Below are 23,050 nucleotides of genomic sequence, written 5' to 3' on the forward strand. Positions count from 1 at the left end.
AATTCATTATTAAAACTATAATGTTTAGAAATGTGTTGAAGAATTGTCTTTCCAATAAACAGAAATTGGGATAAAAAAATTAACACAGGCTCATTGTGAACACGTACCCCCGTATACATTTTCTTAAGAATGTGAATTATGTAGCCAGAGCTACATAAGGCTGCATTTAGTCTTTAAAACGAACGGTATTGGGTGGTATGAGGGCACCTATGGCTGATGTTTCTTTTCGCACTAGCAGCTGACCACTGACCTTAGTGTGGACGGCTTTTCTGCCGCTACCAGTTTGTCCAGTGGCTCACCACGTACGCTGATAGACTTGAGACGCAGAGAGGAGTTGACTGTGACGACGGGGTTTAAGTCTGGTGAAGAACAGTTCTAGAAAGCAGGTAAATAAAAAACAAAAGGCAAAAAATAAAATATCGGTATTGGTCAATTGGTCAGTCAGTCAGTCGACAGTGGCCTCTGGTGGATTCAAGTGAGAACAGCATGCGCAAATGGCACTTGTGAAAGAAATATGAGTTCTGAAAAAGCAGACACAGTGGTCTCTGGTGGACTCACAAATACAAAAACTGCAAAAAATGTACCTCCTTGAACTTATTTTGCACTCTCCAGAAATGTATACTGGAGTACGTATCCATATTGAACCTGGGTTGGAAAAAAAATTGGTCTGTTAGAATGTTGGCTTACAGTGTGGCATTGAAGCAGCGTGTAAACCTTTTATTTGAGCAGCTGCACAGAATCAGGTTCTTCACAATAACAATGTTCACTCTGAAAACAAACAGAAGGTAAGTGGCAGAGAAAATGTCTAGTTGGAGAGCACTTTTAAGAAGCACTGTGTGAACCTCTTGATTCAATCTGATAACCTCACAATTTAAATCAAGAAAGAGCTTGACTTATTTTCATGTTTCTCAAGGGCACTTAATAAATGATTATTTTACCACACACAAAAAAGACTGTTTTAACTTATTGAGCGCTTGGAGCATTTTATGTAAAGACCGGTGGGATGTAAAAATTTTTTTTAAGATGTCTTATTTTTAATTCATAACTGTGTGCAGTTTGTGCACATCCTCACGAGGCTGCAAATTAAGTCATTACCACTGCAGAGCACAGCGTTGCAGGAGACGTTACAAATGTGTATAAATGCCACCATGTTCAAACCCAGATTTGGTCATGCATCTGGACTTGTTGCGCACTGATGCAGAACGTGAAAATAAGCCAGTACATTTGTGTAACTAATGGGCGTGATGGTGTGGATCCCCACTAGACTGCCTCAAGGTTCAGATTAAAACAGCGTCATTAATCAACTGAGCATCCTCATGTCCTGCTGCTGTCTGTTTTGTAATAATGAACAATGAAATAAAATGTCATAAATGGGGATTTTCTAACAAATGTTAACCAATGGTGCTCCTTAAATTATGGTCAAATTATTGTTATTTTGTTACATTTAAATAAATGTACTCATATAAATTCCTCATATATGTACTCATATAAATATTTAAAATATACAGTGCATATACAATCATCATACCCCTTACTTTATTTGTCAAATTGCCTGAAATCAAACCACAATTCAAATAACTTTTTTAAAAAAATTTTAAAGAAATTAAAACAAATAAAGTCTTACATCTCAAACCGATGAATGAAAAACACTTAGTTCTTCAAACTAATGAAAAAAAAAGCAATTTGAATAACAACTATGCCTTTCTACAATTTTATCCCAAAGGCTTTTTGAAAGTACTTTCCCAACCATGATGAATTCTTTGCAGTACCATGCACTCTTAACAGTGAGTCCTTCAAGAAACTGTAATATAAAGTGGCACAATTGAAGTTGATTGCTTGCACTTTATAATTTATAATGTTTTACTCTTAAGGCTCATTTATACTTCTGCGTCAAACGCCGGCGTATGCTACGGCGCTGGCGCATAGCCCTTCGCCGTGGCCGTCGCCGTCACCGTCACTGACGTGCACCTCTCAAAAAATGTAACTACACGTCGCAACGACGCGTAGCGTAAGCTCTGTGATTGGTCGGCTTGGTAGCGCTGACGAGTCTGGGCGGGACCGAGAGCTACGCGAATGGCGTGAACCTAATGTAGCGATTGTTTACAAGTGTGGAGTCCCGTAAAGGAGCTCCGGATGGAAAGTTTTGTTTTGGGTTTACCTCATAGTTAAAGTTGTTGCACGTCCGCTGGTTCCTACCTCAAAATGAGCAAGTTTGAGCCACTTGTACATCCCGGAAGTGTTCAGGAAAAGCAAAAAAGCAGCGAAGAAACTCGACTAGCGTTTCGGAAGTGTTAATGCAGACCGACAGAGACAGCACGCAGAAATATAAATGCACAGCCACGCGCGTTGCATGCGCCGTGGGTTACGCCGGTCACCTGACGCAGAAGTATAAATCAGGCTTTAGTGGCTGATCGCTTTACTAAACTAGGCATATAATTGATTCATTTTGATTAATCCTTTGGAGTGAAGTAGAACTTTGACAGAGTCACTTGCCTATGATTGACCATGGCTGGTCCCGCATCACACCATTTATCAACCAGATGAATCCTAATACACTATCAATAACCAGAGTTTCTTACCTCAGTTATATTATCCTCCCTTTTTCTAGATAGGGCAGCCGACAACTCAGTGGTTAGCACTGTTGCCGCACAGCAAGAAGGTCAGTGGTTCAAGTCCTTACCAGGCCAGCCAACGTTTCATTTTACATTTCTATAGTTCTCCCCGTACCCGCGTGGGTTTTCCCCATGTTCTCCGGTTTCCCCCCCACAGTCTAAAGACATGCGACATAAGTGAATTGACTAAACCAAATTGGCACAGTGGATGAACTCTTGGTCAGGCTTCTATTTATGCCTTTCAGTCAGCAGTTTATCTCTCCATAGCAAACTTAATAATCTGTCATTGGCCCTAACTAAACCAGGGGAGTTCTCGAGACCTAGAATCCCTTCTGGCACTTTGAACGGGATCTTCTGAGCTCAGGGCTCTTTCACGGGACAGCATGCCAAACACGCCTTGCTATAAATCTCAACTAATCAAAATTAATCTAAAGTGTGAACTCTTAATGTATTTAAATTATATTTTTACATTAATGGTGAGGATTACAATGAAACTTTTTTTTTTCCCAGGGCATAATGTGAAAAAAGGTATAGGGTACTAAATAATGTTTACTATGTTACTAAAATTTTATTTAAGAAGTCAAAACAGAGCAATACATGATATAGAAGTTCAGTTTAATGAAAATGCACATAAATACTATTTTTAAATTCCACATGACTACCAAATACCAAAAATTTCAAACCAATCTGATGACGTAAAAAACACATTATGTCTTTGTCCAAACTAATCAAACAGCAACCAAGGGGGTAAGGGATTAGTCAAACAAAATCTTAAAATATCCATTTTAAACCTCTAACATGCTATTCTGTGATAGTTCTATTTAATTTATCTTTAGAAGTGTTGCATTTTTATTTTTTTTACAATAGTTTCATTTACAGTAGTTTCAATACTTTTCATTTCAGTAAATCATCACTAACATAAACCCAGTTTCCACTAACACAAACCTATTAGAGCCACCTTAAATCATTGGCTTCAAGAACTCAGTCTGGTCTATAAAACAGCATTGTATCATTTTCCTCCTCAGGCTACCAAATCATGCGGTCAAATGTCAAAACCGAAACAAGCAGTCCTCCGGCAGCATGTCTCTTTTGTCATGTCCTTGATTTTTATGGGATATGCAAACATGATCCACATGGATATAGATAGACACAAGGGTTAAAGAAACAATTGGAAGCTTGTTTGTCTTGCTTCACATGTTGTTTATTACCAGTGGATACAAGTAATTGAAGCTGACTTCCAGTTTGTGGGTCGCCTTTCATTTTTTGGTCACATTCTCTCCCTCTGTCAGTCTCTCTAATAGCGGGGAGCTCAGTATCTCGCTTTGGGTTGCACCCACTGCACTTTAACTGAACATAAACTTGAAATCCGGATGTCATTTTGTCCTGCACGTCCCCTCAGGACAAATGTCTCAATGCTACTCTATCTGTCAGATTTCCCACAACTGCAAATTGGAGAAGTTTCCCCTGAGGAGCTGTCAAACATGCTCCCTTTCGCCCCCTCTGCGTGAATTATTTATTTATGCAGATTTACGATGTATTTCTTTGAGTCAGAGGAGCGCTTTGCAATGAAATGTGGAGTCAGCATATTTTCCATAAAGACTCATCAGCGCCGCTTCACTAGTTACAAACGCTCGGATACAAATGACAGCCCTGGGAGAGCTTTAATTGCGGACTTCATGTAAACTTCATAAGGCCCTGGCAGTTTATTTGTAAAAGATGCTGAAGTCCAAATAAAAGTTCAGAGTGGTGTCATAGTGGAGCAATTAATATAACAGAAAAGCTTGATCGCCGCCAACTCCTTCTTCCCCCGAAGCGACAATTTCATAATTCAGCACAAGCGTGGCTTCACTCTATGCTGTATATCCGGGAGTGAGAGCCTCTGTCTGGAAGACTTGGGAGACACAGCTCGATTCTGAACTTTCTTTCATCTTGGGTGGCAGGGGAGTTATTGTTTCTAAACCTCTGTCCGCAAGAATCTTAAGTCATTTATCATATTCTTTTTCCCAGAGCAAGTTACAAGTTTAATTAAGTTCATTTGTGACCTTTTTTGGTCATGGTTTATTGAAATTAGACACTTATATATGCTGAAGACACTGTATTGATAAGATTAGTCATATAGATGAATCATTCTGTTTGCCAAATTGCTATCGTCATCATTAAGGGCCGATTACTGAGGTACTTTGTGCTAAATACAAATAAGAACAAGCATAAAATACCTATGTGGTAAGTTATTAGCACAGGGTGTCTGGGGGCTCTTAAAAAGACTTAATTTTTTGTACATTTCATAAAACAATGTAACAAAGTCTTAAATTCACAGAAATATTGTGTTGTAGATCTTAAATCATTTTATTCATTAATTAAATTTCTTTGTGGCTCAGTCCTTTCATTAATCCGGGGGCGCCACAGCGGAATGAACCGCCAACTCATCAAGCACACGTTTCACGCAGCGGATGTCCTTCCAGCTGCAACCCATCTCTGGGAGACATCTACACACACCCATTAACACTCATACACTATGGAAAATTCAGCCTACCCAATTCACCTGTACCCCATATTTGGACTGTGGAAAACTAAAGCAACACATCTCTTTATATCATCTTCCATTAATAATAAAAAAAAACTTTTTACAGAAGTGCCATAACAGAAAAAATCCTTAGCCCTGTATAAGTCTAAAATTTCATTCATAAGGGTCTTAAAAGGCTTAAATTTGATTAGAAGAAACCTGCAGAAACCCTGTAGCAGGGATGTGTGTGTATACAGTTAAAGTAAGAATTACCCCCAAAGCGCTTAATAATTAAGGGGGGCTAATAATTCTGACTTCAACTGTATGTGTGTGTGTGTTAATTTTTAAGGCAAACAGTTTGAGATGATTTTCAGCAGTGGCCAAAAGTGATGTCCAGAGAGCACTTTTTGATCATTTAGGTTTAGTTTAGTGATAAGCTAGTTTGGTAAGAGGAAAACATTAAACTTTGTTATGGGAATTAAGTCATAATTATTATGGGAATAAAATGTAAAGTACAGGAAAAATAAATATAGACTTTAATATAATATTGTATTGATTATTATTTGTGTTTTTCTTTAGCAGTGATTCTCTTGCATGTTTTCAATTAAAAATGAAAATGTGCCAACGTTGACCAAATATAAAAGGTTTTATATTACTTAAGCATGGGTCTGCAGTATTCAGATGTTCTGTATACAGGTTCACTTTTGGCCATTACTGTATATGTCATGGTTTATTATTTAGCGGGGCTGTGCATCATTCAGAATTGAGTTAATAATACATTTAAATAAAAATTGTATTGCTTCTATTTAAGTGAGGTACAATAGGATGGAGAATTGCAGAGATGGAGAACAGTTGAGTTCTGAGAATTAAAAAAGCTAATTTTCTTTATTGTGAAACAAATTGTTTTTATAATAAATGAGAGTTTTAAAAACATTTTGGATTCACTGAATATGCTGTACTATATTCAAAAAATATATAATATTATATAATATATACTATATTAAATCCATTTAAATGAATTAGGATAAATGCCTATTATATAAATTAATATAATACATTTTTAACTAGAAAAACATTGATAAATACTGATTTCAGATCATTGGACAGTAAGAGAACAGAGTACAGACTCCATTCAGTCTGTGTTGTCCTGATTTAGAGACTGCAGATCAGGTCCATGTGGGCCCTCTTAAGCACCAGGTTGTGTTCTCATCCAGTGGACCGAAGCTCTTGTTTCTGCACTAGCAGTCTAGAGCCTAACTCCTATATTGTTGGGGATTTTTGTGTTTGAGTTCCAGTAAATAGGGACATGAATCGGTGGTGCACCACTGCTGAAGAGCATCCTATGTGAGGGTTTGATCTCTTAACACCGGTGTCTCTTAACACCGGCTTTGAGTCTGAGAACACTAGTTCATAAAGGCCACTACACTTTTTTGAAAGCAGTACATTACACATTTAATCTGAAGTACACCATTCGTGATTTATGTGTGTCTTTGTCCATAACTGCTTTTGAATTGTTCCGTTTTTATTTTTAAACAACATTCATTCATTAGATCTCACCTCACTTTGAGTATGAAAATATTATATGATAATGTAAGTGCACATTATATATAGTTAGTCCAGATAAGGCCATGTTTTGTAAATAAATTAATAAATATGGACTGAAAAGCTGTAATACCTAAGGAATTAAATACTCTTAATTTTTCCATATTTATTTATTGATTTTTTTTAATTGGCTATTCAAAAATGTAATATATTTGTTAAAATGTTATTTTTTTTAAACTGTTATTTTATTAATTGAATAATAATATTAATAGTATGAATAATTCAGTTTATTTTTGTTGATTTATTGTTGTGTTGGACATGATCTAGTCATATGTGAAAGATTTTGTCGGCTGCAATTTGTTTTTCTTTTTTCTTTTTTTCTATTTTCATGCTAATAAAATATAGCAAAAAAGGACATTGCAAACCTTACTAGTAGTTTTATTCATTTGATAAATATTTTTAAATGATTATATTACTACAACCTCTTTAGTCTAGGGTTGGGAAGAAGTAAAAAAGTGGTGGAGGTTTGGATAAAGATGTTTCCTTCTACTGACTCACAAAACAACCAGCATCAAAATAAGAATAAACTTATTTAAAATAAGTCTTCAGGAGGGGTCAAGGCAAACATAACAAGTCAAACATCCAAACTCAAATATTTAAATCTAATTAAACTAATAAATACAAGAAATCAAGATACAAAACAATACACTAACCCCCTTTCTGTTCTTACACGGGAGAAAACTTGGGACTTGGGAAAAAATGGCAACCACCTCCCTACAGCTTCCAACAAATTAACAATGAATTGAAAAACAAAGGAATGTATAAATCTTTTAGAACAAAAATAAAGAAAGAAATTTGGTCACTCTTCATTTTGATGATCCGTTTGTAGAATTTAAGTTACATTGCAACTAATTCTCATTAGATTATTTATAGACTGTTAGGTTGAGTAATGGGTTTGTGTAGGTTGACATGTACTTGCAAAGTTTCTTATAGTCAGTTAAATGTCTGTTGAAGGAGCAGTATGAACAAGTATTAAGCAGGCAGTCTACTAATACTTAAATGGACCGTCAAAATAAAGTGTTACCAGAAATTCTGTACAACAGGATAGGTGTTTCCTCGCATGTTTTGGTTAAACAAACCCTCTCACAGAAGGATTAAAGGTCTTCACAGACATCACCAACAATTTAACCACAACACTAAAACCCCAATAACAAACCACCAGAAGGGTTTCTTGCTCCAAGCCTCCACACTCCAAAGATCCTAGCTCTGTCTTATATCCACAAGCCAATTCTTTGGTGGACCAATCAGGGCATAGAATCCATCAATAGATCTAATTAGCAGAGTTGGCATCACATGATCAGAATAAAAGCCTCATTGAAGGAGAAAGAGGGAGAAACAAATACACGACATACACAAGAGATATTCATGGAACGCAACAATGTTATAAAATATTATGTGATTCACTTCATTTCTGTACATTTATTATCGTTAAGATACAGATAAATTTGCTAATTTATTTTTGATTTGTCTTTTATTTATATGCATATAAAATATGTTAAAAAGAAGTTGCCCTTGCTTCTTTTTGGCTCGTCATATTGCTAAATATTGACAGAACTTTTCATTTGAATGGTGAATCCCTCTTTTACATCATAAAACGGATGGTCACCCTTTAGCCACACTCCCACTGAGAATCAAGGATGAACCAATGGAAATGAAGACGTTTCTTCTAATTTCACACACGGCGCTTGATCGCTTGGCTCTTATTATGTCTCATTTGGTTCTCCTCTTTGCCTCTGATGAAAGAGTGGCAGAGAAGCCGAGGCAGCACAAAGGGAGGCCATCCATTTAAAGGCCATTTGTTTGGAGCGGCTTTAACCCACTCCTCTCCTCCTCCCATCACGCCGTTTACTCACTCGCTCAGTCTCTCATTAGCAACACTGCTTTTTTTTTATTAATTCATTCTAATTTGATTAGTCAGAGTGACAGACTACAAACAAGAGGATGCTACACCCTGTCTTCTCCTGTTTAACTACCCTTCATTCTCACCCCTCTTTCTGGTTCACAGAAGAATGTGTCATCCTTGAGAAAGGCGGCAAGGTCAATGGCTGCCAGTGACCCAAGACACATCTGGCTGCATGAAAGGACTGAGCTGAAGTGATGGAAAACTTAAAACGCACTCAAAAAGTGCTAGTGTTAATGACCACAATCCATTCCAGAATCATTTCAGTTCATCTCAGCCGAATAACAGGGACATGGGAATAAAGAACAAAAGCTGCGAGGAACGAAAGCTGTTAATTAGTCCAAGATCATTTGATAGAATGGAGGTCTTGGACAGGCTTGACTTTCTCCCCCAGCCCGTCAAAACTCTGTCAAAATCCTTGTTAAGCAGCAACTAATTTGGGAAATTATGTCAGCTGTTAAGTGAAGAGTAAGACACTCGAGGGGAGGGCCATTTGGGGAGGGGTGGGGGTGATCATACGCTTGCTTTGAGGCCGTGGTTCAATAATGTGTAAGGTGAAGAAAAGGGCTTTCCCTCACGGATGAGGTCAGGACTTCTGTGACTGCTATTTGAGTTGTTTAGTGCTGAAAGCCTGTGGCTTGATTGCAGGCAACTTGGCTGGAAACCACAACGGAGTCATCTGGAGTCACTTTAGGCCGAGTAGTGAAGTCCCTGGTGCATGTACCCTTCATGCTTAAGTGTGCACAATATATACTTGTAAATTTTACAACAAGTCTCTTTCACTCTATCAAATGGCTGTCCGTGTAATTTCATTATGTTAGTTTTGTGATGTTCAGAGAGATGAAGTGTTTCTATTTAGTTCGCACTAATGATCCTTAGGTTAGCTGAAGGTAATTTTTTTTCTTAGTCAACCTCTGGTTTGTTATTATGGAACAGCTTTTAAAAGGTTTTACTAAAACTTGCACATTTAGACACATACAAAATCATGAACATGATTTGAAAAGGATAAGGGGTCATAAAAAATAACCACACTTATGCAACATTGGAAACAAATCAATTCTAAAAAAACATTTGGTACTGTGCCAAAACATAATTTTAATGAAAGCTTGTTTTTTTTTTTTTTTTTTTTTTTTACATATTTGGAAAACAGCTTGTGTATATTTATGGCTTTGGTTTTCCAGTTTTAGAGTAAAACATGGTTTTGACAATACAGTTTTTATGTAAAATAATGTTGTTAATTTTCATAACAATATGTTAAAACTTCTATGTCTCTTAGACTCATATGGCGCAATTTGTTGCTATTTTCAGATCAGCGCAACCCTAATTTTCATGTTTTGCACCACATTGAAATAGCAAATCCATTTGCACCACTTTGTGGACTTATGGGTTTGCTGGTCTAAAAAAGAGGTGTGTTAAGGAGCATTATTGGTGTGTTGTTATTTTGAGGAACTGAAATAGACTTCCTTTGGCCAGTTAAAGGGCTTTTTTCAGTTTAATAATGACACTTTGCATAATGCATAATGTTATTATTATTAGCAGTTTTATTTATCATATGCATATTTATATTTTTTTTAATGAAAACAAGTTAAGATTTGTCCACCTGTTGGGTTTTAGAGACGTATGCATAACCATGGGGCATAAGAATAGGACGTGTGGTTAGATATGACCACATTTTGTTATTATTGTTCATTCGTTTGCTAGAAATTAGAACTGAATTTAGAAACAGTTTTAAAACAAATTTTTATGCTTAAACAAAATTAAATATGTTGGCTAATGGATGTCTTCAGGGGAGTGCGTACAACACCGTTTCCTTATTCACGAAAGTAAAGGAGTAAAGTAAAGAGTAAAAGAGGCCGAATGGCTCGTTTTTATTCTCTGTGCAGATGGTCTGTTGAACTGTTTTCTTGCTAGGGAAGCATTCAGTTTGTTCGCTTACAAAGTCCACCATGTAAATAGCAAATGTGTCATGGCATGGCACAGCTGACTCCTAAAGGGAATGGGAGATGAGACTTCAATTGGTTTAATGCAAGTTATGCTCAAAACACAGCCATAACTCAATAAGAAAAGAGCACAACCCTGTTAGACCATGCGCCACGGTGCAAAGCGTATTTTTCTGTTTTTGAAATAGTAAAAGTGGATTCGGACATGCCCTTAATGATTTTTTCTTGCGCTTTAGACTTTGCGCCTAGATCGTTAAAATAGAACCCTAAGTGTATGCTCCAATGCATTCAGGATTTGCAACAGTATAAGTTGGAAATAGTCAGATCTATACTCTTAAAGTGCTTAGTAGGTAATAAATGGCTTATAAAAACTGTACAAATATAATTTTGTCCCATGAAGTTGCCTGTACAAAAGTACAAAATGTATAATAAACTAAAGTGCACGAAACAAAAAGTATGTTCATTCATAAAAGAATATCCAATTATATAAGGATCACCAGAGAGTTAAAAGTCTCCAATTTGTTTTCATTCTTTCCTTATTTAGCCTCACATCACCTTTGGCTTAATTAGTTTTTTCAGAACCTAAATAATATTATGAGAAATTTCCATGCATTTCAATGGTTACCAAACCTGTTTGATTATCAATGTTCTTAAAAAGAAACTCTTTTGTTTTTCTGCTGAATAAAGAACACCATACAGGAACGAGGGTGAAAAGGTTTTGATTAACTATTTCTTTAATGCATTTTTTTTATTGCTGTTGAGTCAGCATGTTTGTTTCAATTCGCCAAACTATGTTTATTTGTTTTCTCGTTGCGATGGAGAAAATTTAATTATGCTAATACTGGCTCCATTTTTAAGCTGCCCGAGGACAGAAAAGAGGCAGCACAGCAAAAAAAAAAACAAATGACTGTGTAAACATCAAAGTGTATCACCTTTTCTTTGTCTCCATTCCAGCTTTATTAATAGCACATATTTTTATACAGTGCAAGAAATTGAGAGCAAACAGGGGAGACAAAAATAAACAGAAACCAGAATCACTTGGCACTGCCATGTAGAGGTCTACAGAAAACCCAAGTCAGTGCCAACCCTCTCAATGCCCAGTGCCAGACCCGTTGGCAGAAAAGCAGGAGCATTTTGCTTTTTTCCCCCACCTCATTCCTCCTGTGCTCAGTAATCTGGCCTGTGCATGTGGGGAAAACTGCTGAAAATGGCTCAGGTGCTGTTAAAGTTTGCCAGAGATTTGATGCAGAGATACAAACATGTCTATAACATGATATTTTCTGCTGTCAGTTCGTTTTAAAGTCTAGCTAAATCCAGGAGAAAGGATTGACCGCTTGTATGACCCGTAACAGAAAACCTGTTGTTATGAGATTGGGCTAAGATTTGTCACATTCTAAAACTTGCAGATTGCGTACAGTTTTTTTTTTTTTTTTGTCAAATTGCTGTATATTGATTCATTAAAACAAATACATGAATTTTGGACTCTTTTCACCAACTGCTATGATGCATTTCCTTAATTATAGATATTGCCTAAAACCAACATTTGTCTACCCCTTCCAATGGTCGTTTAGAAACATTAAGGGACTTAGTCCCTTTATTAATCTGGGGTTGCCACAGCTGAATGAACCACCAACTTATCCAGCATATGTTTTACGCAGCGGATGCTCTTCCAGCTGCTAACCATCTCTGGGAAACACCCATGCAATCTCATTCACACACATACACTACGTGCACACAGGCTAAACGGTAACCTGATCTGTTTCTTCATCATTAACATGGTGCAGGAAATTGGTTGTTGTCACTTTGGCAGCTAATGAGTTTGCTCCTCATCATTTTAAATGCTCAGTATCATTGTACGCTATTAGGCTGCAGCGTGTTTTTCGGAGACCCTCCTCCACCTCAGCTCCACCTGTGTTTAGATCTGCTAAAGGGGTTAAATATATATTAAGTTTGCAGCAGCAGCATGTTATATTCTCAGATGGTATGACTGAATATATCGGCAGTAGCAGGTCTCGCTGTGCCACAGTACTTGCTGTTCCACAATCATCAAAGCAGCAGCTTAGAATATCTATGCCGCCAAGACCAAACACATCAACATACATATTCATTACCATCCTAAATCCCAAGTGTGGTCAAGAGAGAAGACAGTTTATAGCTTTTTAATGTTTTTGTCATTAATTGTTTTGTTGTTGTCGAGAGGAAGAGGGAGCAAGATTCTGTTTTTGCTGTAAACCACAGGAAAAGAGACAGATATTATGAAATACTTCTCTTTTGCAGAGAAGGAAAAGGAAAATATGGGAAACCTTTCTTCCAGACTTGGGAAAATGTTTGGTTTGCGTTTTCAAATAAGACAAAAATAATATTTGCTTTCATTTTAGTTTAAAACACATTGCTATACCTCGTTGTTTTAGTCTAGAGCCCAAAGTAAAAGAATAAAATTATAATATATGAATGTTTTTTTCTCTTCTGAAAGTTTTTTCTTTACTTTTCCCTACAGTGGGAAGAAGTAAGCGGCTACGATGAGAACATGAACACCATCCGTACCTATCAGGTGTGCAATGTCTTTGATGCCAACCAAAACAACTGGGTGCGCACCAAGTACATCCGGCGAAGAGGAGCTCAACGTATTCATGTGGAGATGAAATTCTCAGTGCGAGACTGCAGCAGCATCCCAAGAGTCCCTGGTTCTTGTAAGGAAACCTTCAATCTTTACTACTACGAATCTGACAGCGACACTGCCACCAAAACATTCCCCCCATGGATGGAAAACCCATGGATAAAGGTGGACACCATTGCGGCCGACGAGAGTTTCTCACAGGTAGACCTGGGTGGACGTGTGATGAAGATTAACACTGAGGTTCGCAGTTTTGGCCCCGTCTCCCGTAACGGTTTTTACCTAGCCTTTCAGGACTATGGCGGGTGCATGTCATTGATCGCCGTGCGTGTGTTCTACCGGAAGTGCCCTCGTACCATACGTAACGGAGCGATATTTCAGGAGACGCTTTCGGGAGCAGAGAGCACTTCACTTGTAGCGGCACGGGGAGTCTGTATCCCTAATGCTGAGGAGGTCGACGTTCCCATTAAACTGTACTGTAATGGAGATGGAGAGTGGATGGTCCCTATTGGTCGCTGTATGTGTAAAGCAGGTCACGAGGCAGTGGAAAATGGAACTGTTTGCAGAGGTAAGAGCGCTCTTCTGATAATATGTAGTGGTCTTGTTATTGTTGCACAGAACTCTTTTCATTTTTAGGTCACAGCTGCTTCTGACCCTGAGTACTGGATAGAGAAAAGTCTTTGTTTGCTGGTCTGTCTTTTGGTTATGTCATGTTATTAGCGCGGTGTCCTTGTAGTTTCATGTTCAGCTTGTTTTCTTTTTAACAATGTGGATCACGCTTTAAAAAGATGTCCTGTAGATGCAACAATGCTGATTTTTTTTGGTCAATAATAACTCATTACTGTATCATCCCATTAGTGACAGTTAATGCATTGCACAAAAAAATAGTTTAAATTAATCAGACAGCTTAGGAAGAGTGATGCCACTTATACAGCTTTTCAACACACAAATAATTATTACTATACAAGAAATTAAAGGTGCAGTAGATGATCTGCCAATATGCTAGCGATGGCATAATAGCTTTGAAAATGGACAACTCTCCCCTTCCGTCCAAAGCCACGTCTCGTTAAGTCATGAACGCACACTGAATAGTTGATGATCTGAAGACAATAGACAACTTTAGATCATGTCATTCACCAGTTAGAAAACTCTATGAAGATATTCACTTTGTCCAGCGTAGTTGTTGACAGGCCAGCAGGTGAATTATAGTTCCCCAAAACTGCCATTGGGGTAAAGTTGGTTTTATATTGGTACATTCAGACTTTCTCCCTAATAATACAATTTCAGAATAGTATTGTATTATTTTTAAATAGTTTGATTATATAATCAGCCAGTGACTATAAAATACAACATTGTTCACAGTCTATGAAATAGTGCTAATGTTGTTTTAAAGTCTTACCTACACGCTATTTCAGACTGAATAGTCAAAGTAACGTTAGATTGAGTGGGAGTGTGTCACAGTTTGTCACTGTTCAAAAATGAACGAATATGCGAATATAAACTTCACTTCAGTAAAGCTGGTTTGGCGGAAGAGCCCTATTTACTTATGTTTCATTATTTAACTAAATAAAAATCAGATTAGAAAAAGGAGTTCTAAAAACAGAAATATCCTGGTATTGTTTTACATTTACACTTATATTACCAAGAGAAAGAACAACTTTTCATTTTCAGTTGTGCTTGCTGATTGTCATACATCGTTTGTTTTCATCTCCTTTTACGCTTGAACAACTAAATGAACGCTTAGGTCTATTTAACTGACTATATTATAGATGTTGTACCAGATACCCCATGAACTTAAAAATAGCCAATTTTTCACTGGACGTTTGAAACACACTGTGCATATAAACCCATTCATAAATGAGAACATACTCTACATAAGCTTTGTGTGGCAAAAGTAATTCCGATATTGATTTAGGATTTTGAAAAGTTCTGATTCTTCATTTTTGGCAGAAGCCCTTTCAAAAACCATCTTTCTTTTGATGGATACACAGCCACATTGGTCTTTCAGAAAGAGGTCTTTCAGGTTGATGCAGTTTTCCTGATGTCTCTCTCATGCAAATGACATATCTATCTGCGTAAAGAGACTACACAGAAATACACATTTAAATTTTTGTCTCTTAGTTTATTAAAATACATATAAATACATTTAGATCATTTGCTTTAATCTCCTTTTACGCTTAAACAACTAAATGGAATGCAAAAAGACTTTCAATCAACAAAACAAAAAGACAATCACCAACTGCACCTTTTATTTACAATGAAATTATAATAAATCCTTACTTTTTTGATATTTTATAATCTATTATTAAACAACCATCCTGACAAGAATGCTAATTCCATGGGCTCTATGCACAACTAGAGTGTTAAAGCCAACAATAAACTTCAAGTAAAAGCTTAATGTGACTATTTTCAATTTCACAAGGTTGTTTTTACAGTATCGATGTTGTAATGTAATTCCAATACATTTAGTTAAATAGACATAAGCATTCATTTACTTGTTCAAGTGTAAAACGAGATGAAAGACCGCATAACCACTAGCGCTATCAATAGCAACAGGCTAGCGCAGAAATTTTATTGAAAATACTGGGGTAAAATAAACTGCCATATTTTGAAGAAATGGCGGGGGGAAATGGAATTTAATGCAGTGATTCTTGTCTGATCTGAGACCCACTTCATATCGTATATCTATCAGGCAGGGAAGATCGCTGATTTTTAAAGAAATCAGATCTTAAACGTGACAATTTTAGTAATGGAAAGACAGTTCACTGGAAGCCCTTGGGCTGCCTGGCTGAAAATTAAAAGTCTTTGTGCATTCTCCATTATTGCACATACAGTATAATATTGATTTCAGCTTCGTTTTTAATTTGCTGGTGTCAGCTTAAGGTTGTTAAATGATATTAAAAAGAGCTTTTGATTTCAATTTTAATTATTACGCATCCTAAGTAAACATTGCAGTTGAAAACTCTTGTGTCAGCATATATTAATTCAACAAGGTTATTTACAAAATGCAGAATGTAATAAGGATTAAAAATATATTTATATAGGATAGCATTTTTTTTTTATTGTAATAAAATATATCATTTAGTATTCTGAAATGAACTACAAGCTACACTTTGTTTTTCCTTTCAAGCCCAAGGTCTCAAAATGGCCCGCTGTTGATGTTGTGGTTTCGCTGTGATATCCCAGGCAACTCAAACATGTTCATGTGGGTAGTACGGCTGTGTTTTTTCCCCCTTTCACAGCATCCCTGTGCAGCATCAATGTAAGCTGGCCCTTTCACAGCGTGTGAGCGTATTGATCGTTTCTTATCCAAACCCCAGTGCTCCTCTCCTTCAGCCTGCCTCACCTGTAATTCAACTCGCTCTACAGCGGGAGCTCTCGTTTCGCCCGATGGCGGGTCCTGTTCCCACGGCAACGACAGCCTTCAGACAGGCTCCACGCTGGCACAGACGACACAATAAAACGCCCACCTGTGTTTCAGACCCCCCCCCTTCCCTTCCGCACCCACTCGCACAGACAGACAACGCACACACTCGTGAGCCTGGCTGTAATTACCACACCGGCTCCCCGTCTAGGCCAGGATGAGCTGTGATAATAGCCACTCATTGCAGGCACTAGCAGGGCGGCGCTCTGCCGATACGCATTCAATGACAGTTAATGAGTACGGTCACAATCCTTCCTCAGGAGCACCTGCCGATAAATCGTCAAGCAGTCTACTCTAAATTGAAGAGCCTGTGTAATTATACACATTTGGATGTTTTTGGCCTACATGCAATTTACTGCAATGCTATGGATTTTAATATTACAAGTGTCTGCTTGGACTTGAGGAGTCTCTGTAAACAGCCGAGTCTAAAAACAATGTGCTTGTAACATAATGGAGAGGTTTATAGTCAAATCAAACAAGCCATAAAAAGGTGCTTCTAATGCCGTTCACATCACACTGTCAGTGTTTTGCTGAAAGACTGTTACTCCTAACAGAGAGAATAATTACCCTAATCACTTGGTATTTAGCTCATTTTCATAAAGCATTAGCGCATATTAATGCATTGAGGAATATTTCATAATATTTTACCGTGGCAGGAGCTGATTGCAAATCTGGGATAAAAAGTCGTAATGTAATATAATTTCTCCAATCTTGCGTCGCCATTTATAATCCCATGAGCTAGATAATGTTAATGAGGCGCTAGCACTGACCTAGAGAATAATGACAGAGCATTTGAGGATTGGCTCTGATTACATTTGTTTTGAAGTTGTAGAAATGACTGAATTATGCTGGAATACAGTGCATTATTTTCTAAAAGCACAACAGCCTCCAATATTGTCTGTAGGGATAGTTTGGGTAGATGTCTATGGCTATTTATTTTTTAACATTTTGAATATACAATGTAATTGTATTATATGTGTATTTTCATCCATCCATCCATCCATCCATTCATCCATTGATGGTGATTAATTGAAAAGTAATCGAAATCGACATACAGAACCTGTAATCTATAAAATTTTTCCAGGTCAATTTTTTCAATTACTTTCCCTAAGGTGTGTGGAGTCTTGTAACCCCAATCTGTTAAGGCTGATTTATACTTATTATATTATGATTTGTACTTATTATATTATTCTGTATGGTCCGGTGCAGCCTCTGTATAACCATGTAAAATATAACTACACGTCGCTACAACGTGCGCAAGCTTTGTGATTGGTCAGTTTGGTAGCAGTGACAAGGGTGGACAGTGCGGAGAGTCGCGTTTTAGGCCATGTGTGTTTTCATTTCAGTTGTTGATGTTCAATAAAGGATCATAGATAATAGTTGGTGTGTTTTAATTATTTTAAAATCAAGTAATGCAATCCAGAAATCTCTAACTGGTAATATGTGAGCATATTTACTGTACAAAACTGGTCAGTGAACTATGAGGGAAAAAACATAAAATAAATAAATAAAATAATTGTTCATTAATTGTCATCGACTTGTTCAATGTTCATTTAATCGAGATTTTAGGTCAAATCGACCGTCCATCCATCCATCTATCCATCCATCCTAATTTGTACCAATCAAAATACACTTTAACCAGGACTGTAAGTGTAGTTAAACTATATTGTAAAACATTACTGAATTAAATAGATATATTTTATTAGACTTTGTTTTTATTTTTATATTGTAAATATACCATTTATTATTATTATTATTATTATTATTATTGTTATTATTATTATTATTATTATTATTATTATTATTGACTGCTAGTATTTTAGATAAAATGTTTTTTTTTATTTTACATACATTAACGTATGTATTATTCTTTGTATTACTGTATAAATTAATGTTAAATTATTTATTTCACTTAAAATGTATTTTATAACAATAATTTACTCATTGCGAACAAAGTCGTATCTTGCTTGAGAATATTATTGAATTATTTGGAGTGATAGCTCTTAGTGGGGCCGTGTACTATTCAGATTCACAAACTAATTGCAAAGAAGTCAGTTCTAGCATCAATTCAGAATGTTCAATTGTTTTATGAGGACCCAAGGCCATATTTAGAAGAAAAAAGTTTGATGAGAACAATATTAAGCCATCTAAGATGAAAGGTTATTGATGGTGGTTGCCTGTATTATACATAAGCGGTTTCTATCGAAGTCTGCCTTCGATTCATCCAGCCATTTATCTCTCTGGCAAAGGAAAGCTGATACCACTGCGTGAGACAATGTCAGGACTGTGGTCAGTGGTCGGGGGATGGGTTGATGTAAGAAAGAGGGGCTTTTTAACTGCTGGGAGTCGGGCGTAATGAATTGATTTGTGGAAGATGTTTTCGCTGAGATGCCATGGTATCCATTTACGTTGTGGGTTGCAGTAGGTCATAAGATCTCCAGATGAAAGATCTATCTCGCAGCTACTTTCACAACTCCTCCAACACTTTATGTAGACACCTCTTGTAGAACGAGCATGTAATTATGCATGCTTCAATTAAGTCTTCTGCAGGGCTTTCAACAGATAACAATTCTTTGACCTGACGTGTGTCAAAATATTGACAACATACCAATTTATGGATGTTCACGATGGCACTGAATTCTTGTCACAAAAATTAAGAGCGTTTTGCTAACAATATTACATTTCCTCCCAGGGAGGCGCCATAAGTAAATGAAGCAAGCCAGGCTCTTTTAGCAGAAATGCCCTTCATAAAGGCAGATCTGATTTCGTTTAGAGCTGCGTGAAACAGAGACCCTCTGGAGACGCACAGGGTCTTGTACCATTTCAAATGAACATGTTCTGCGAGAACGTGTTCATTTGAAATGGTAGCAGAACACTCAGAAGGACAAAATAGACGACATGTTCATGGTTGCTGGGTCTTTATGTTGCCAAACAATAGTCATATTTTCCCAAATTGCAATCTGATCACACAATCTGTAGAAGAATGGCTTAGATGTACAAATATGGAGATAGGTTATTAAAACAGCTAGGCATGAGCCGGGATACGTTTCTGACTGTATGATAACATTGTATGAAAATATCTACTGTGTAATTTTAGGAAACATTTATAATATTTTGGAGCAGTAAACATGTCAGGCTAAATAATTAAAATAAATAATTGACTTCTGTTGTCTTCATTAGTTAGTTAGGCACAGATTTCTTTGCAACACATAAAAAACACATAAAAAACTAAAACAAAGTTGCATATACCTTAGTAATGATTTATTTTTGCAATTGCAATTTTAAAAACCTTGACTTTTCCAAACCACTGTAAACCTTAAAACCAGTTATCGTCCCATGCGGCAAGTGTTCAAAATGTCTTGAAATGATCTTAAAGTAAGATAAATTCCCTAGAGGTCATATTAAAAGGAGTGTTTATATTAAATATATGTTTTATTTAATTTACTTAAAAGTTTACACTTAACAATTGATTAATAATAAAGTTAGTTTTGCATGCTGTCCCGGGAGAGAGCCCTGAGCCGAGAATATCCACGAGCCCAGGACTTCCTCCCAATTGAAGGGCCATTGGAACTCCCTTGCTTGTGAGCGTGTTAGGAGTAGCTGAGACATAGCTGGCTAATAGTTTGTCTTAAGATGCTACTTTGGAGTAGGGAAAACCCACACGAGCATAGGGAGAACATGCAAACTCCGCACAGAAACACTGACTTGCCGGGTGAGGGGTCGAACCAGTGGCATTTTTGCTGTGAGGCAATAGTGGTAAACATTGGGCCACCCTATCAGGAGAAGGATTTGAAAAGGGGATTCCTTAAGATGAAGATGACTGAGGTGCAAAATTCAGGTAATTTATAGTGAGTCAGTATTCATCTGAATAGGGCAATATGAGGAGCTGATGCAGGACCAGCTGTGATCAATCAGTAGTACGAGATCCTCTTGAAATTAGTCTATTAATAAACCGCCCTTATCACTAAATATGTGGATCACTTTTATTCATTGTTTACTTGCTTTTACCCACATATGAGCCGGTAGCCATTGAATATGCATTTTTTTGAATCACATTAAATATTCTATTGACCAAAAAAAGTCACCAACATCTTGATTGTCCTAAATTTACAGCAAATATTACAGGATTTTCTCTTTGTTCACTTTTAATAGTAGTTTTCGCTTTTAATGTTCCTAGAAACTCGATGTATTGTTGTAGAAATACATACACCCGGTAAGCATGAACATCAAAAGAACACAAAGAAATGCATCGGCACTAGGGGACTTCTTTGTGAAGGTATATTAAGCTACATGGCATTGTCGATGAAAGACATAATTTTAGCTTGGGCCAAAACTGATTGGGTGCAGACCTTCCACCTGTTGAGAAGTCCTCATGAACTTGAGTCTGATGAAAGAGAGCGAGCAGCTTTACAGTGGTAAACATTACTCATGCGTTCCTCGGGAGTGCGGTTGTGTGATCCAGATCTACAACAGTTTATTTATGGCTCCACAACGATACAGCACTATTTCCCTTAGGATGAAATATGTGTCTTGCTGCATGAACATTTCATTTATGGCATCCAAACTTTAGACATTATAAACGGGAAATCCCTCAAAGCTGTTGATGCTAAAGCACTGCAGCAGACGACACTCGAGAAGGACAAAATGTAAATAATAATGCTAGGAATAATTTGTAGCCTTACTCTCGATTTCCACAAAGCTTTAAGCTTGAGTTAGTAGGAGAGTGTGGAGTGATGGCACATTCAAAGACAGAAGATTAAGGCTGGGGTTTGATGTAATCTAACTGTAATTCTCAATACCATAAAGTAAAAAAGACAAAGACATCCATGTCCTGATGAAATCGAGGTTAAGGGAAGCAGTAGAGGACACTGGAGCAGTAGCATCCCTTTGGATTCCTGGTCCTGGCAACTTTCCACACAGACGAGGCTTTAGCAAAGAAGTCATCATGATGCACAGACGCCACTGTGGCTCGCTTTATTTCCCATGGCGCATCTGCTTTTAATGATAGCTCTAATTGGCTAACAGCGAACGTGGGGCACTGTTATGCTTCTGGTCAGCCTGAAATCCCATGGGCTCATGAAGCAAAACAAACAATTGTCCCATCATTGTCTTTCAGCCCTCCATGTTTGAGTGAAGGGCTGTTCAGAGACCCTTTGCCCGTATAACTGTCTGCACAGACATTTTTGGGTTTTCTTTGTCACAAAGGTTTTTTATTTTTTAAATTAATTTTTGTTTCATGTTGGTGTGCATTATTTATATGCAGCAATTTATGTACTTTCATTAGTTAAACTAAAATGCAGTAGCATGAATTCATTTTAATTTTAATCTCAGCATTTACCAATTCATTTTAAAGACCAACAGTTAAACTGTAGTTAATGAGCTAATGTGAATATCTGTACTAAGTAGAATTAACCAAGGTAAATGCATTCCATAAAAATATACAATAGTGTTCATTGTAAGTTCAACACTTGATTCAACTAAATGAGTCCTACTTTACAGTATACCGGTATATTAGGGCTGTGCGATTAATTGATATGGTATCGAAATTGCAATTTGGACATGCGCAAGTTCTAAATTGCCTTACAGCATGATTTTCTCACAGTATGGAAGCCTATTTAAAACCAATCGTAACGCAGCGCACCTAAACAGAGCGTGAGAACAGGAGACTGAATAGACTGCATGTACAGGAACGATACAGCATAGGAGGACTTTGTGCCAAAAAGTCAACGTCTGTGGTATGAGGTTACTTTGGATACAGGAAGGCTGATGTATGGCAGAACTAGGTAATTTGAAAATCAGTCATATATTATGTCTAAAAGCGTATGGAAAGCGTAACGCCCCATTCACACAGGGCGTTAGTGTCCATGCTTCCCATTCACTTTGAATGTGTGACATCAGGCATTGCCAAAGTGCATTGTAGATCCGTCAGCCAATCAGATCGCTGTATGCAAAAAATCCAGCTAGACAGTGGCCTATTGCTGTATGAATTTCATTGGCTGACGCTGCTATGATGATCGCTTTAGCTCCAACTTCAGACACGCCTTCAGTCAAGCATTGACACTAAAGCCCCGTGTGAATGGGGCGTAAGCTTGTCGCTTCCTTCAGCATTTTCTACGTGCTTTGCGGTTGCTCCTTTGTCATTGTTCGGTGACTATCAAACATTATCTCAGAGAATGACAACTTAACAAAACATTGCTGCAGTTTCGATACAAGTTTTATGTAAGGAGAGAATTAAAATCACTTAATCGTAATGTGTATATTCCATATAAAGTATAAAGCTGATTGGTCAGTTCTTGTTATGTGACTAGCGGTGCAGCATTCTGAAAGTTACATTTACACACATGCAACTAAACACACATGCAACTAAAGTACTTCTGATATTTAGTCAAGCAGAACATCATAGTCTTGCTTGAGTTTGAAGGTTTGTTCTGAGACAGTTTGTTACAGCTTTACTA

General features: G+C 37.2%; 1 protein-coding gene across 2 annotated transcripts in view; it reads left to right on the forward strand.

Moving 5' to 3' along the window:
* ephb2b (eph receptor B2b) overlaps window positions 1-23,050 on the forward strand; it is a gene marked incomplete at its 5' end in the record, with an annotated part of 240,027 nt that overhangs the window by 113,263 nt on the left and 103,714 nt on the right. For both annotated transcript variants that reach the window (NM_001442006.1, NM_001327743.3), the window contains 1 exon segment: window positions 13,055-13,739. In NM_001442006.1, the coding sequence (NP_001428935.1) occupies window positions 13,055-13,739 (685 nt within the window).

The sequence above is a fragment of the Danio rerio genome, chromosome 11 (assembly GCF_052040795.2).
Source record: "Danio rerio strain M-AB ecotype USA chromosome 11, GRCz13ab, whole genome shotgun sequence".
Taxonomy (NCBI): domain Eukaryota; kingdom Metazoa; phylum Chordata; class Actinopteri; order Cypriniformes; family Danionidae; genus Danio; species Danio rerio.